Below are 17999 nucleotides of genomic sequence, written 5' to 3' on the forward strand. Positions count from 1 at the left end.
TAGTCCCACCTGCCAGCACCCGGCCCATATCCCTCCAAACCCTTCCTATTCATATACCCATCCAAATACCTCTTAAATGTTGCAATTGTACCAGCCTCCACCACTTCCTGTGGCAACTCATTCCATACATGTACCACCCTCTGTGTGAAAAAGTTGCCCCTTAGATCTCTTTTATATCTTTCCCCTCTCACCCTAAACCTTAGCCCTCTAGTTCTGGACTCCCCGACCCCAGGGAAAAGACTTTGTCCATTTATCGTATTCATGCCGCTCATAATTTTGTAAACCTCTATAAGGTCACCCCTCAGCCTCCGACATTCCGGGGAAAACAGCCCCAGCCTGTTCAGCTCTCTCTATAGCTCAAATCTTCCAACCCTGGCAACATCCTTGTAAATCTTTTCTGAACCCTTTCAAGTTTCACAACATCTTTCCGATAGTAAGGAGACCAGAATTGCATGCAATATTCCAACAGTGGCCAGACCAATGTCCTGTATAGCCACAACATAACCTTCCAACTCCAGTACTCAATACTCTGACCAATAAAAGAAAACATTTCAAACACCTTTTTCACGTTCCTATTTACCTGCGACTCCACTTTCAAGGAGCTATGAACCTGCACTCCAAAGTCTCTTTGTTCAGCAACATTCTCTAGGACCTTACCATTAAGTGTATAAGTCCTGCTAAGATTTGCTTTCCCAAAATGCATCACCTCGCATTTACCTGAATTAAACTCCATCTGCCACTTCTCAGCCCATTGGCCCATCTGGTCCAGATCCTGTTGTAATCTGGGGTAATCTTCTTTGCTGTCCACTACACCTTCAATTTTGGTGTCATCTGCAAACTTACTAACTGTATCTCTTATGCTCACATCCAAATCATTTATGTAAATGACAAAAAGTAGTGGACCCAGCACCAGTAGTGGATCCAACAACTTGCCCACCACCGAGGTCAGGCTCACTGGTCTATAGTTCCCTGGCTTGTCCTTACCGCCCTTCTTAAAGAGTGGCACCACGTTAGCCAACCTACAGTCTTCCGGAACCTCACCTGTGACTACAAATATCTTAGCAAAAGGCACAGCAATCACTTCTCTAGCTTCCCATAGAGTTCTAGGGTACAACTGATCAGGTCCTAGGGATGTATCCACCTTCATGCATTTCAAGACATCCAGCATTTACTCCTCTGTTATATGGACATTTTACAAGGTGTCAACATCTATTTTGCTTCTTTCTATATCTTCCATATCCTTTTCCACAGTAAATACTGATGCAAAATACTCGTTTAGAATCTCTCACATTTTCTGCGGCTCCATACAAAGGCCGCCTTGCTGATCTTTGAGGGGCCCTATTCTCTCCCTAGTTACCCTTTTGTCCTTAACGTATTTGTAAAAGCCCTTTGGATTCTCCTTAACTCTATTTGCCAAAGCTATTTCATGTTCCCTTTTTGCCCTCCTGATTTCTCCTCTAAGTATATTCCTACTGCCTTTATACTCTTCTAAGAATTCACTCGATCTATCCTGTGTATACCTTACATATGCTTCTTTACCTTCACCAAACCCTCAAATTCTTTAGTCATCCAACATTCCCGATACCTACCAGCCTTTCCTTTCACCCTAACAAGAATATACTTTCTCTGGATTCTCGTTATCTCATTTCTGAAGGCTTCCCATTTTCCAGCTGCGAACATCTGCCCCCCAATCAGCTTTTGAAAGTTCTTGCCTGATACCATCAAAATTGGCCTTTCTCCAATTTAGAACTTCAACTTTTAGATCTGGTCTATCCTTTTCCATCACTATTTTAAATCTAATAGAATTAAGAGTAAACATGGAGTTCTAAAGATGAAATTTAAATAACTTGCTGGTATCTTTTGAAAATATAACAGAAAGAATTAAATGAGGGTAACACTGTTGACATGTCGTATGCAGACTTTCAGAGTGAAATAAATAAACAAATAAGTAAATAAATGAAAACTACCATAACTTATTGATGCCAAATTATATTTGGTTTACTTGATTGACAAGGTTAAATTAGTAAGTTACCAAGGTTATCAAATAGCTGTTGGTAAGGTATGACATCACAATCAAGTCAGAGAAGGCACTGCTGGGGACAAGTAGCAAAATGGATAACTAGCTAAAAACCGAAAAACTGCCGAAGCTGTAAATCAGAGACAAAATTAGAAATTGCTGGAAAAGCTCAGCAGGTTTGACAGCATCTGTGTAGGAAAATCAGAGTAAACAATTCAAGTGGAGTAACCCTTCCTCAGAACACAATGAAAAGCTAGCTAGCTGCAAGACAGTATGCAGGGAGTAGTGGACAGAATAGTCATTCAGAGTGGTTGTAGGTGGTTTTCCCACAAGGATCAGTCCTGTTCATAATTTACTTTAATGGCTTAGAATTTGGAATCAAACATAATCTCTAAATTTGTGTATGAAATTAAGTTGGTGTATCAGGGAAATGTTGACAATACTGTGGTTGACTGCACCATGTTACAAAAAGATAGTAATAAATTTGCAGAATGATTAGCCATAGTATGCAAGGTTCCGGGCCAAGTCCAGGAAAATGGGACTAGATTAGATGGATGTTTGATGATATGGAAAATAAAGAGCATGAAAGCATGGGAAGGGTTAAAGCATGAAGGTCACTGGCAATCTCGGTCTATGGAAGGCAGGATGGGATAAGAATAGTGGAATGCTCTTACCCCAATTAGCAGAGTAAGGTTAAGGCTGAAAGGTCACTATGGCGAGATGAGATAACAGTTGGTAGAGGTAGTTTCCCTGTTAAGTGTCATTATGATAAGATTGGGACCATAAATACTTGGGACATGACATTAAATATCTAATTAATAGTTAGGAGAGTCAGCTTGAGACAGGGACTAATGTAATAGATGGATAAGTTAAATATCTAATCATGGCAGGTTAGTCTGGAATGGAAGATCACTGTAGCAAAGGTGATAATAAATATCTAATCATGACATTAGGAAAATATTAAGTAGGGTCTGAAATGAAAGATCATTGTTGCAAAAGTTAGCTCTAAATATCTAACCGTGACATTAGAATAACATTAAGTAGAATGTACAACTAAAGAGATAATGGGAAAAAAAATCACTGGTTTATTGTGTAGCTAGAGTGAGGTACTTTGATTAATTTGGTTGGACATGCCGATAAGCTAACAGAAACATGATAAAAAAAGACATAAAAAACGACAGATGCTGAGGTTCTGTTCAAGAATTTACTTTCTCGGTGTCACGGTTTTTGTTTGCAAATAGAAGACCTACCTCTTGAAGAACTCTCTGCGTCTCCTGGTGATTCTCTACATTTTCTTCACGACAATGACTGGCATAGACATGATGGGCTGAAGAGACTCTTTCAATGCTGTGAAAATTCTATGATTTTCTATGATTAACAAATGGTTTTTGACATTGTTAACTGTGAAGTTTACATTTTACTAAGAAAAAAAATAGAGGTTGCAGAAAAAACATGGAGGTTGCATATTTAAAATGAAATAGAAATCTAAATGAGCTACAGGAACAAAGGGAATTCAGGAGTATAATTTGATGAATTATGAGGCCTTTTCTTTTTATTTAAACAAAAGCAAACCAAACTTTAAAGGTTATTTTTAGAGGGATCAAGCTTTAATCAGAAACCATGCAGAGGAAACAAGGTGGGCATATTGTGGAAGATGCTAGAAAATAACTCCTCTTATACTGCCATCGGCTTAAGTCACTCTACTTGGACACTTTATCTTCTGGTTCTCCAACTTTTAAATTAGTTGACCAGATGCTAAAATTATGAAACACACAAGTGCTGAAATATAAACAATTAAACAATATACCAAAGTTAGAACACTCCGTTTCTGCTTCTTCCCCTCCTCTGTTGACTGGGAAGAGAGTCTAACATCATTTTATTTCATTTCTCCTATGACTAATTTGCTCACTTTCCTTTACCCAGCCTTTAATTGCCCACAATTTGGAGATGCCGGTGTTGGACTGGGGTGTATAAAGTTAAAAGTCACACAACACCAGGTTATAGTCCAACAGGGTTAATTGGAAGCACTAGCTTTCTGAGCACTGCCCCTTCAAACCACCTGATGAAGGAGCGGCGCTCTGAAAGCTAGTGCTTCCAATTAAACCTGTTGGACTATAACCTGGTGTTGTGTGATTTTTAACTTTAATTGCCCAAAATGTTTTGGAATCCCTGGTCTGTTTAAACTCCTCTCTATCTAATGTCCCATCCCCGGCATGTCAGAGACACAATTCCAAACTTTACCATGACTGTTGAGAATGTTCATCACTTCATAAATACATCTGGAAGAAAAGGCTCTTATTAATGATGGTAACAATGAAACTACTGGATTGTCATGAAAATCAATCACATCCACTGTTTTCTCTGAATGAAGGAAATCCATCATCGAAATCCCGTTTCGCCTAATTGTGACATCAGACTCACTGCATTGTGATTGGCTCTTAACTGCCGTTTGAATTGACAAAAACAAATCAATTATTATACATAGGATTGGGAAATAAATGCTGGTCTTGAAGGGTGATGCCCACAACTTGTGAATAAATTTTAACAAAACATAATTTCCAGGACATGGCTGTAGTGCAGAAAGAAAATTTAATAACTAAATTAATAACTAACAATAGATACAGCTTTGTAATTGCCTGTCTCCATTCTATCATTTGTGATATTCCACAAGCTTCTTCTTAAATAACAAAGAGTTCAATTACTATCACTTAGTCTCAAGATTCCCTTCTACCTTCTTATTAAGCAAGTTCTCAGGGTTGAAGGTGTGTTGCTTCTACTCCAGTTACATGGTTTCTGAAATGGCTGACAAGTCTAATGAACACATTCCCCTACACACATCTGTGCATTCCTGATGAGGTCTCTCAATATGTTCGGTGCCTTTCCAAATGCATTGGAGTTACAAGCCAGAAACACACAAGAGTTGGCAGTGATGTCTGACTTAGAGTCATAGAGATGTACAGCATGGAAACACCCTTCAGTCCAACCTGTCCATGCCGACCAGATATCCCAACCCAATCTAGTCCCTCCTGCCAGCACCTGGCCCATATCCCTCCAAACCCTTCCTATTCATATACCCATCCAAATGTCTCTTAAATGTTGTAATTGTACCAGCCTCCACCACTTCCTCTGGCAGCTCATTCCATACACGTACCACCCTCTGCATGAAAATGTTGCCCCTTAGGTCTCTTTTATATCTTTCCCCTCTCACCCTAAACCTATACCCCCTAGTTGTGGTCTCCCTGACCCCAGAGAAAAGACTTTGACTATTTATCCTATTCATGCCCCTCATAATTTTGTAAACTTCTATAAGGTCACTCCTCAGCCTCCGATGCTCCAGGGAAAACAATTCCAGCCTGTTCAGCCTCTCCATGTAGCTCAGATCCTCCAACCCTGGCAACATCCTTGTAAATCTTTTCTGAACCCTTTCAAGTTTCACAACATCTTTCCGATAGGAAGGAGACCAGAATTGCAAGCAATAATTCAACAGTGGCCTAACCAATGTCCTGTACAGCCGCAACATGACCTCCCAACTCCTATACTCAATACTCTGACCAATAAAGGAAAGCATACCAAACGCCTTCTTCACTATCCTATCTACCTGCGACTCCACTTTCAAGGAGCTATGAACCTGCACTCCAAGGTCTCTTTGTTCAGCAAAACTCTCTAGGACCTTATCATTAAGTGTATAAGTCCTGCTAAAATTTGCTTTCCCAAAATGCAGCACCTCGCATTTATCTGAATTAAACTCCATCTGCCACTTCTCAGCCCATTGGCCCATCTGGTCCAGATCCTGTTGTAATCTGAGGTAACCCTCTTCGCTGTCCACTACACCTCCAATTTTGGTGTCATTTGCAAACTTACTAACTGTACCTCTTATGCTCGCATCCAAATCACTTATGTAAATGACAAAACATAGAGGGCCCAGCACCGATCCTTGTGGCACGCCACTGGTCACAGGCCTCCAGTCTGAAAAACCCTCCACCACCACCCTCTGTCTTCTACCTTTGAGCCAGTTCTGTATCCAAATGGCTAGTTCTCCCTGTATTCCATGAGATCTAACCTTGCTAACCAGTCTCCCATGGGGTGCAGGCTCGAAGGGCAGAATGCACTCCTGCACCTATTGTCTATTGAACGCCTTACTGAAGTCCATAGAGACCACATCTGCAGCTCTGCCCAACATCCCTAAAGCATTTCTGCTGTCCTCCTGGCAGTGTCCTGCCACATCTATATTCCGAGCACAACAATTGGCTCTGGAGTCTGGTGTTTGGTATATGAACGATGGTTCCTGCTCAGTCGAGCTGGTGTTGAGTGATTATTGCTTCAAGGCTGGGCAACCTGGCCCAGGAGAAGACATTGCTTCTCACTGGTTTTGGATGACCTTGTGAATGCACCACTGGGGGAATCCCTCCAATGCTTTGGGGTGCCTGGTGTGTTGTCCAATTCACTGAAACAAATGGGAGCATGGAGATCACTGCTGTCTTGTAAATGATGAGGTCTAGTCTTGGGTTTGAATCCTTACCCTTTTTCTCTCAGTCAGCTGAAGGCTGCAGGCGATAATGGACATCATTATATATCTATACCCTTGTTGAGGGGAGGCACAAAAGATATCTTTAACCATGCACACCTTCCAGGATCTCACCATTCATTTTAATCAATGGAGAAACGTGTTACACTAAAGGAGCTAGTTGGAAGAAGACCTTATTTTCTAGGTGTTTAGTGAAGGAGCTAACTTTAGAGAAGGAGCTAACAATGAAGCGAAGCTTCTGTTTCTGAGTGAATGCACACATGAACACCATCTGTACACTGCAGCTCAATGACTGGGGTTAGAATGACTTTGGTTTTGAATTGAAGATGGCATAGGTTGACCAATTTCACTACTGTCATGTAATTTACCTCCATGCCTATGGGTAGTTTTCTGGAAAAGTTATAGTGTTAGAGTGAGGAAGATAGTGTGACCACATCCTCTTCTTTGACCTTAGACTTAAGTGTGACAGTGTCTGTGGTGGTTCCATTCGTGAGGCTTGCTTGTCCTCATGGAGTAGTTGGATGACAGTAACAGGTTTCTGAAAGCAGCCAAATTTACATTTGACAGCTTTCTGTACCACCTTCACATGAACTGTCTCCTCAGCACTACACTATATGAATATAATAAATAGAAGCAAAACACATAATGATCTATCAACCCTGCCCCATCACGAATCAAATTTTAGCTGATCTTCTGTCTCAATACTATTTTTCTACTTGCTTCTCAGATCCCTCAAATCCCTGAGAAATTTAAAATCTATCTATCTCAACCTTCAATATACTCAGCAATGGAGCATCTGTGACTGTGTGGGGTAGAGAATTTCAAAGATTCAAAAGATTGAATGAAGAAATTTCTCATCACAGTTCAAAATGATCAGCCTCTAACCTGTGACTGTGTTCTCTTGTTCTAGATCATCTCGTGAAAGAAACAATCTCTCTGTATCTATCCTGTCAATCCCCTTCATTATGTCGTATGTTTCTATGAGATCATCTCTCATTCTTATGAATGAGAGCATAGCTTAGCTTCTCATCAGGAAACAACCTTTCATGCTAACAACCAATCTAATGATCCCCCACTCACCTATTGTACTCTATGCTACTTTCTCCCCACCTCCACCCTCCTCTCATTTATCTTTCCACCCTTCAGGCACTCTGCCTGTATTCCTGATGAAGGCCTTTTGCCCGAAATGTCGATTCTATGCTCCTCGGATGCTGCCTGAACTGCTGTGCTTTTCCAGCACCACTCTAATCTAATGATCTTCACTGTAATATCTCCAAGACAAGAATATCCTTCATTAGATATGGAGAACAAATTTTACACAGTACTCCAGATGTAGTCTCGCCAAAGCTTCATACAATTGTTGCAAGACTTCCTTTATCTTGTACACCAGGTTCCCTTGGAATGAAGACCAAAACATGCCATTTGCCATCCTTCTTCCCTTCCTTTGTTGCATGAGCTCACCCAATTTGCGTCAGTCTTCACAGTGGAAGACATGAGTAATATCCCAAAAATTAAAGGGTGTCACGGGGCTGAGTTGAGTATGGTTGCCATTACGAAAGAGATAGTGCTAGAAAAGTTAAAAAGTCTTAAAATTGATAAATCTCCTGGCCCCGATGGGATACACCCTAGAGTTCTGAGAGAGGTGGCTGAGGAAATAGCAGAGGCATTGGTTGAGATCTTTCAAGAGTCACTGGAGTCAGGAAAGATCCCGGATGATTGGAAGATGGCTGTTGTAACCCCCTTGTTCAAGAAAGGATCAAGGCAAAAGATGGAAAATTATAGGCCAATCAGCTTAACCTCGGTTGTTGGTAAAATTCTAGAATCCATCATTAAGGATGAGGTTTCTAAATTCCTGGAAGAGCAGAGTCTGATTAGAACAAGTCAACATGGATTTAGTAAAGGGAGGTCATGCCTGACAAACCTGTTGGAATTTTTTGAAGAGGTAACAAGTAGGTTAGACCAGGGAAACCCAGTGGATGTGGTCTATCTAGACTTTCAAAAGGCCTTTGATAAGGTGCCACACGGGAGGCTGCTGAGCAAGGTGAGGGCCCATGGTGTTCGAGGTGAGCTGCTGAGATGGATTGAGGATTGGCTGTCTAACAGAAGGCAGAGAGTTGGGATAAAAGGTTCTTTTTCAGAATGGCAGCCGGTGACGAGCGATGTCCCGCAGGGTTCGGTGCTGGGGCCACAGCTGTTCGCATTATATATTAATGATTTGGATGAGGGAACCGGGGGCATTCTAGCGAAGTTTGCCGATGATACGAAGTTAGGTGGACAGGCAGGTAGTACTGAGGGAGTGGGGAGGCTACAGAAGGATCTCGACAGGTTGGGAGAGTGGTCCAGGAAATGGCTGATGGAATTTAACGTGAGCAAGTGCGAGGTCTTGCACTTTGGCAAAAAGAATAAAAGCATAGACTACTTTCTAAATGGTGAGAAAATTAATAAAGCCAAAGCACAAAGGGATCTGGGAGTGCTAGTCGAGGATTCTCTAAAGGTAAACATGCAGGTTGAGTCCATGATTAAGAAAGCGAATGCAATGTTGTCTCTTATCTCAAGAGGGTTGGAATATAAAAGCAGAGATGTACTACTAAGACTTTATAAAGCTCTGGTTAGGCCCCATTTGGAGTACTGTGTCCAGTTTTGGTCCCCACACCTCAGGAAGGACATACTGGCACTGGAACGTGTCCAGCGGAGATTCACACGGATGATCCCTGGAATGACAGGTCTAACATATGAGGAACGGCTGAGGATACTGGGATTGTATTCGTTGGAGTTTAGAAGATTAAGGGGAGACTTAATAGAGACGTACAAAATAATACATGGCTTGGAAAAGGTGGATGCTAGGAAATTGTTTCAGTTAAACGAGGAGACTAGGACCCGTGGACACAGCCTTAGAATTAGAGGGGGTCATTTCAGAACAGAAATGCGGAGACATTTCTTCAGCCAGAGAGTGGTGGGCCTGTGGAATTCATTGCCACGGAGTGCAGTGGAAGCCGGGACGCTAAATGTCTTCAAGGCCGAGATTGATAGATTCTTGTTGTCTAGAGGAATTAAGGGCTACGGGGAGAACGCTGGTAAGTGGAGCTGAAATGCGCATCAGCCATGATTGAATGGCAGAGTGGACTCGATGGGCCGAATGGCCTTACTTCCATTCCTATGTCTTATGGTCTTATGGTCTTATAATTCTCTCTGGAGTCCAGTCTCAGTGGTAGGGTGCCAAACAGATCTTCACACCATTCAACAGGGCACATACCAACCCAGAGCAGGCTTTGTATACAAGAAACAAGCGCATAATTGAAGCAGATCTCAATAGAAGGTTCAGCAACATTGTGAGCTTTGATTCACTGAAGAACACTACATTAACATCATTTCTACAAGGAGGACATGCAGTGTTCGAAGTAGTATTTTGAGTATTTTACATTCTAATTCTCTTGTCACTTGATGCTTTTTATTCCCACAGTGGGAGATGGTCACATTCTGGTAATATCATTGGACTAATCTGCTGGGGACGTGAGTTTGAATCCTACAAGGAAAATTGAGAAATTTGAATTCAATAAAATCTGGAACTAAAAGATACGCTCGTTCTGATCAGACAACTACCGTTGAATGTTCTGAAACCCCATTTGGTTAGCTAATGTCCTTTAGAGATTGAAATCTGCCACTCTTACCTGGTCTGGCCAACATGTAACTCATGAAGAAAAGGCAAGAAATGCTAGCATAGCCAGTGATGCCCAAATCCCATGAACAAACCAGTGACTGTATTGCCAATCAGCTGCTTGAATGCATCTTGGATTGTGGAATTTAAACTGCACAAATGAAGGAAGAACAATCCTTCTGAAGATGCACAATCAGTTCCATCTTTCCAAAGCATCACCACAAAAACAGCATTCAAAGTTAGATATCATAAGAGACAATGTGAGGAACAAATGAAATGGTTAGGGGATTAAGCATAATACAATATAACGTGCCCAGAAAGGAATGAGAGTTAGAGTTGATATTGGTACTTTGTTACAGCCATTGCAAATAAAAGGGTTAGGATGGCGTAGAGTACAGATGGAAGATACGGAGGAGAATCTCACACCTCAGGACATTTAAAAGCTGGACACTGGGAAACCAGGGTCTGCAATATCCGTCAATAAATACATGTGAGGAAACTTTGATTTCTGCGTAGAAATCCTCTTCAAAGAGGATCCACCTGAAAACCAAGTGCATTCGGAAAGAATCAAAGAGAGCCGAGGGCCCGAACGAGGTATCGGACTCGACTGCAGGAAGATGGCACACTCAAGACGGTGGGGGTAAACATTTATAGTGCAGCTTAAGGTCCAGGGGGAGGAGCTGCACGCTGGGAGTCACTGACCCAGAGGCGGAGCTCCCTCCTGAGGCGCACCCAATGAACCCGCCCAGAGGCGGAGCTCCATCCTGACGTCCCAATGACCACCCGGGGTGGAGCTCCACCAATGGGATCACTTATAGCCGTGCGCAGCCCCGACCGCAGCTACTCGGTGAGTGTTGACAGTCGGGGAGTGAGCTTCAGCAGGAGCGACAACATGAGCAGCGAGAACTATGATGTGATTATTATCGGCGGTGGCATCTCAGGTCAGTCTCAAGTTCGGTATAAAAACAATTAGATGGAAAAAAATGATAGATGCAGTTGAGCTCTGTGAAATGAAATGAAAAATGAATTTGAAATGAAGTGGTTTGCAATGGTCCTTAATTCACCTTTTAATCATTGTCAGTACTGACTTTCTATTCTTGCGGGTTTACTGTGGACACTGAGATTAAGGTCAGTGCTGAGCTATGGATATTCATCCTGAAAGCCTTGGCCGGAAAGTGTAAAAATTTGCCGAGAACCCCCCAGTCCTCGCCTCCGGTGTTTTCCTGCATCACTATGGACAGCTTTTATATTTCAGGTTTTGTTTTTAATCTTTCCAACCAATATGGTCTCGCCGACTCCAGTGTTTTTATGTACTGAACAATCAACATTCAAACTGATTACATTGTTATAAGCAAACGTTTGCTTGTGAGTGATATACCGCCTATAGCCATTTCTGAATTCACTTACCTCGTCCTTATAATTTCCGATTTGCTTTGTATTTTTATTAGCTCTGGCCTTTATAATGCGGGCCTTAGGATAGCAGATGTGCAGTAATATGTTATAGTTTGCCAGTTTATATATTTGGTTTGTGCTGAATCGTAAGACCAAGATTAGATTTAATTCCACAACATAATCTGTCGATATTCAATTTCTTTCGTTTTAACCTTGTCGAATTGATTTTTTTATAAGTATTCACAGGAGGGAGCGGATAGGGACGAATAGGCTGATTGCTGAGTTACATTTTTTTAATCTAGTTTATGTTGAGTTCACTGGCGACTTGGAGGCAACTCTCTCAATCAACAGGTTGTGTGAAAACACAGCAGTATAAGCTCTTCAGTTGTGGGAGTGCCTTAAATATAGCAAGGAACCGTTGCCCTGCAGTTTAGTTCCCGATATCGAAACCACATAAACTAGATGCTTTCTAATCAACCTGTTCAGGTGGCTTATCACAATTATTTGGTGTAGGATTTGAACTTGAGCCTGAGGTAGAGACACTGCCGTTGTTCCACACGAACCCAAGTTATAACACGCCTCTGGAGCAAGTGGAATTTGAACTCCAGCTTCCTGGCTTGGAGATAGGGACACTGGCATTATACCACATCAACCTGACCTCCCCTCAACAGCACAAACTAATGTAGCTTCCAAGCTTAGTCTGGATGTGTAACTACTCTCTGATAATTGTGATAAAGCACAGTTGACTGGTCTAAGATGGCAGATTGTGACATTTTAGGCAAGATGTTCCAATGCTGGTGACTTTTCATCCAGTCAAGAGATAATGGTGGGCCTTATTGCCAAGCTTTTATTGAGTAACTCAAAACAGTTCAAGATTGGTCTGTTCTAATAAATGAGAGAAAGTGAGTCAGAGAAGGTGGTCCACGCAGCTGCAAGTGCTGCCATTAGCTCAAAGGAACTGGGGTTTGTTGAGGTCTTTGAAGCCAGTTGATAGCTGTGTAGTTGGAGCTCCTTGCTACTGAGTTTCAGGGATCAGGCTGTTTGTTGTAGCTGACAGTGGAGCTTAAGGAAGCAATATTTGCTTGGTGGAGCTCAGGAGCCTGTGGCCATTACCAGCTGCAAATGAGCGAGATTTGTACCAATGAGCTTCAACTTCAGTAATCCAGTGGAACACCGTCTCAGGGAACTGACTGAATTACTAGGAAGCAAATAGTTGTTGAGACAGTCTGAATTGGAACAGCTTTTGGGGAAATTCAGTTTTGAAATTAAATATTTAATATTCCTCATTGGATTACTAGGTACAATTATGGTTGCCCTGCTATAGGAAGGATACTATTAAATTGGAGAGGGGACAGAAAAGATCTACAAGGATGTTACCAGGACTGGGAAGTTTGAGTTATAAGGATAGGCTGGATAAAAACTGAAAGAACTATGGACGCTGAAGATCGGGAGCAAAAACAGAAATTGCTGGAAAAGCTCTGCAGGTCTGGCAGCATCTGTGAAGAAAAATCTGAATTAACTGTTCAGGTCAGAAGGAAGGGTCACTGGACCCAAAATGTGAACTCTGATTTTTCTTCTCGGATGCTGCCAGACCTGCTGAGCTTTTCCAGCTTATTTCTGTTTTTGTTCTTGGATAGGCTGGACTTTTTTCACTGGAGGTCAGATGTTGAGGGGTGACTTTATAGAGGTGTATAAAATCATGAGGGACATGTATAAGGTGAATAGCAAAGGTCCTTTCTGTAGGATGGGGGAGTTCAAAACTAGGGGGCATAGTTTTAAGATGAGAAGTGAAAGATTTAAATGGATCTGAGGGGCAGCTTTTTCACATAAAGGGTGAATTGCCAGAGGAAGTGGTGAATATAGACACAGTTACAACATCTGGAAGACATTTTGATAGGTACATGAATAGAAAAGGTTTAGAGGGATATGGGCCAAATGCAGGCAGTTGTGACTAGTTTAGTTTGGGAAACTTGCTTCGCATGGACAAGTTAGACCGAAGGGTCAGTTTCTGGATTTCTGAAATAGGATTTTTAAAAGTATGACTGAATGTGATCTTATCTAGGTGGGCTGCTGAGAAAGATGTGGGATTGTCTTTCTTGCAACAACCATTTTAAGGTGTAGTCTATTGGGTATTCAATAACACTTGTCTGTTTACCCATATCTATGTCATGTTAATTCTGAACATTCAAATGCATGTTGTGAATTGTTTTAGTTTTATAAACTTGTGTAGTAAAATTTATTTGGTTTGTTCAAAACCATGGAACCTTGGGGCCTTATTCATTAGAAAGTGTCTGGAAATCCAAACCTTGTATACTTAAAACAGCAAAATTACAGTAAATTTCCTGTACTTCTTAAAAAGAAGAATAGCTGTTAGTTTACTTTCAAGAAAGCAAAGATTTAGCCATGAAAAATTTGCAATAATTAACCAAGGCTAAGCTAATAGCATTAGCAGAAAATTTGGAGTTAGAATTAAATGTAGTGGCTAAGAGAGCTGATTTTACTTGAGGTAATAGCACAGTAGTTGGAATTGGGAGATGGAAATATTAGTTCAGATAGGAATTTTGTTGATTTGGCTAGAATGCGGTTGCTAGGGAAGCAGCTTGAAATGGAAAAGAAATGAAATTACTTGAATTAGAAGAACAGAAAGAAATAAAAGTCTCTTAAACAAAGAAATATTAATGCTTGAACATGACATCAGCAGAGAAGGAGGAAAGAACGACTCGGGGGTGGGGTGGGGGGGGCGGGGGGGAAGCAGTATGAACAGGTGGCATGATTTAAGAAAATATGTTTCAGTCATTTAGAAATTATAGTACAGAGAAAAACAGTGATGGAAACCAACCATATGTCTTACTTGCTGTAGAAGGGACATGTAAAACCAAATTGTTCAAAGCTGATTGGGTGGCAGTCATAGGGGCACCTAGCAATTTTTTTTGGAAAAGGCAGTGTCAATGTGAAGAAACAGTAGTAATAGCATAATTGCAAAGTGTTTTCTCAGAACTACCAGATTGGCACTGCACCTCATGACAGTTAAGGGAATTATTTCTTGATGATACTGTTAGATTTGGTCAGAGTCTTGGAGGACATCAAGATTTTGTCTCCAAGGGAGATGTATTCCCTTACACTCCCAACACAGCAAATAATCCAAGTAATATTGAGAGCGCCCCTGGGAATGTTGAGTCATGGTGGTGGTTGATCACACAATACCTATGCTCCATGTGATCCGATGAAAGAAACTTCATTAATAGTGTTATTATGGGATATATGAATCTATTCCATTATGTAAACTCCATCTACAAATACATTTAGTAAGTGGAATTGTTACTGTGGAAACTTTTACCCAGTTTACCTATGGAAAGGGTCTACTTTATACTCTGTGTAATGATTTGACAAGTTTCAAGTTTTTTGCACTTAGAGTTTCAAGAGAGCCAGTTGAAGTGAGAAACCGACAATGCATGAGGAACATCCTCCCTTTGCATGGTGGCTAGAGCCGAAGGTCATAAGGCCAGACAGAATGACAGGAAAGTTGACCAGCCCAAAACCAGGAGAAGTTGGTATCAAGATACATGAATCTGCATGAGGAACTGGGCTGGACCAAAGAGAACTTCAATAAGTAATAATAGAATAGCTGCAGAATAAAAGGCAATTTATTGTGTTAAGTAAATTCGTTTTGATCCAGTAAACTGTTTGCATTCTTGGAATATTTGTGGAGGAGATTAAACATGTAAAATTTAGTTCTGTCAGGGTGGTTAAGAAGGCATCAAGCATGCTTGCCTTCATTGCTCGTTCCTTTGAGTATAGGAGTTGGGACATGTTGAGATTGTACAGGATGTTGTTGACACCTCCTCTGGCATACTTTGTGCAGTTCTGGTCCCTCTGTTATAGGAAGAATATAACTAAATTAGAGAGGGTGCAGAAAAAAAATTACCAGGATGTTGCCAGGAATAAAGGATTTGAGTTATAAGAATAGGCTGGGACTTTTTTCACTGGAGCATAGGAGGTTGAGGGGTGACCTGACAGAGGTGTATAAAATCTTGAAGACCGTAGATAAGTGGATTAGCAAGGATCTTTGCCCTTGGGTGTGTGAATTCAAAACTAGGCGGCATATTTTAAGGTTAGAGGAGAAAGATTTTAAAAAGACACTTTTTACAGAGTGTGTGGAATGTACTGCCAGAGGAAGCGGTGGATGCAGGCACAGCTATAACATTTAAAAGACACTTTAAGTGCACGAATAAAAAAAGTTTAGAGATGTGAGCCAAACACAAGCAGGTGGGACTAGTTTTGTTTGGAAATATGTTCCACATGGAATAGTTGGACTGACAGGTCAATGCCTTGTGGCGCAATGTCGTGATGGTATCTGAGAATCCATCTCTAGTCAAGTGACCATAGGATTTGTGCTATTTTAGAGTAATTTAAGACTATTCCAGATTGAATTTCTGTGCAGTGGTCTAGGAGGGAGGAACATTTCAGGGCATGTACAGTGAGAACAAGTATTTCATTAATAAAAATTAACCCAGAATGTTTTTTAATGTGTCACAGGAGAATATCTTGATCACAATGATGTTCATGGATTCAGTCTTGTCTGATCCTTTTTTAATATTCATAGACTATCCCAGACCACTCTGTTTTATACTAGATAAAGATTTGGAAAGTTTGTAATTTGCATAACCTGAGTTTCAAGAGAGCCAGTTGAGGTAAGGACAGGACAGGTGTTGCATGAAGAACCTCCTGGGCTGTTCCCATTTGCACAGTGGCTGGAGCCCAAGACGACAAGGCGAGCAGAATGACAGGAAGATTGACTAGCCCATAACCTGAACTGTAATGTATTATAATACAAAAACAAGTGGTTAGGACACTTGGTCCAATACATTGCAATGCTATGCTAACTCAATGCAATTACAATTGCATGACTCCTTCCTCTGTTTTCCTTGTTTGTTTAATGTTGTGTAACTACAAATCTGAAAAAAATTCTATTAAGAGCTTCCATCTCACTGAGGAGGTTCATATTGATTCAAACTTTTTTAAAATAAAAAGCACATGCAGATACAGGATCTGGATCTGTTTTTTTCACCAGAAACCAATCCATTCTTCCTTGGGCAATGCTGATCTGTGTACTGAGTTCCATTGAAATCTGTGCTGGTGCTTTTCCGCTATACTTTTAACAGACACGCTAGCAAGTTGGGGCAAAAATAGTAATGTACACTCACCTCTGGAAATACCAGCAGGTCTGACATCAACCATGGAGAGAGGAAAAACAATGTTGAAGTTTCAGGTCAAGGATTTAGTTTTCAGAACTGAATGAAGTTTCCCTCTCCACACATGCTGTCAGACTTGCTGAGTACTGTATTCCCATTATTTTCAGTTTTCATTTGAGATTCTCAGCAACTGCAGCATTTTACTTTGTGTTAATGTGTTCTGCTTTGGTCATGCAGCTTGTTTCTCTTCTCTTAATTTAAAAAAAAACCCAAAGAAATTAAACTGTTATGACTCTTTGATTTTTCTTCTTACTTTTACTTATACCTAGCCCCTGCTAAGAAAAACAGTTCAACTTTTGTGTAATTTACTTATGTTTGGACCACCCAAAAGTATCCCACATTCTTCAGGAATTTAGTTCTCTCCATGATAAGCTGCTTCGTTTAGAAAGAAAATAGTGGGATGGAGTACCGCTGACTGGGACAGCATTTACCGCCTATTCCCAGTTGCTGTGAGAAGGTGGTGATGAGCTGCTTTCTTAAACAGCTTTAAGTTTAAGGGGATTCTGATTTAGGGGTGTTCAGTCATAATCCCAGAGATAGTAGCTTTGCACCATTGGGTCCTCTACCAAGCACATATTCCAAGTTTCTGAATCAGCGGTTCCACTCCTACTGAGCAGGATTACTATTGCAACAATACATTAGTTGGTTACAAACAACCTGATAGTCCACTTGCTGTAGGTAGCCCCCAGTCAATGCCAGTTGGGAGAGAATTCCTGGATTTTAACCAAGCAATATTGAAGGAACGGCAATATATTTTCAAGTCAAGATGGTGAGTGGCTTGGAGGGAGCTTGCAGGTAGTGGTGGTGTTCTTCTCAATGATACTCATGCAGGTTTGGAAGGTGCTGTCTAAGGAGGCTTGGTGAATTTCTGCAATGCATCTTATGCATAATGTACACTGCTACTGAGCATCAACAGTGGAGAAACTGAATAGCACTACATTCACAAACCATCAAGTGGGCTGTGCTCTACTGGATGGTGTCAGGCTTCTTGAGTGTTGGAGCTGTACTCATCCAGACAAGTGGAGTGTGTTCCTGTGTCATGCATGTTAGATGTTGGATGACTTTGGGGAGTCAGGAGATAAGTTACTTGATGCAGTATTCCTCGTCTCTAACCTGTTCATGTTACTCATTGTGATTACAAGGCGAGTCCAATTCAGT

General features: G+C 41.1%; 1 protein-coding gene across 1 annotated transcript in view; it reads left to right on the forward strand.

Moving 5' to 3' along the window:
- The first annotated feature begins 11015 nt into the window (after nt 1-11015).
- The window catches only part of maoa (monoamine oxidase a), a 170711-nt gene continuing 163727 nt past the window's right edge, over nt 11016-17999 (forward strand). Inside the window, exon 1 of the mRNA XM_043700856.2 lies at nt 11016-11138. Within this exon, the coding sequence (XP_043556791.1) occupies nt 11090-11138 (49 nt within the window). The 5' untranslated portion in view covers nt 11016-11089. The remainder of the gene's footprint in view (nt 11139-17999) is intronic.

This window comes from Chiloscyllium plagiosum, unplaced genomic scaffold (assembly GCF_037043375.1).
Source record: "Chiloscyllium plagiosum isolate Xiang-an unplaced genomic scaffold, Cpla_swu_hap1 HiC_scaffold_12, whole genome shotgun sequence".
NCBI classification, from domain to species: Eukaryota; Metazoa; Chordata; class Chondrichthyes; order Orectolobiformes; family Hemiscylliidae; genus Chiloscyllium; species Chiloscyllium plagiosum.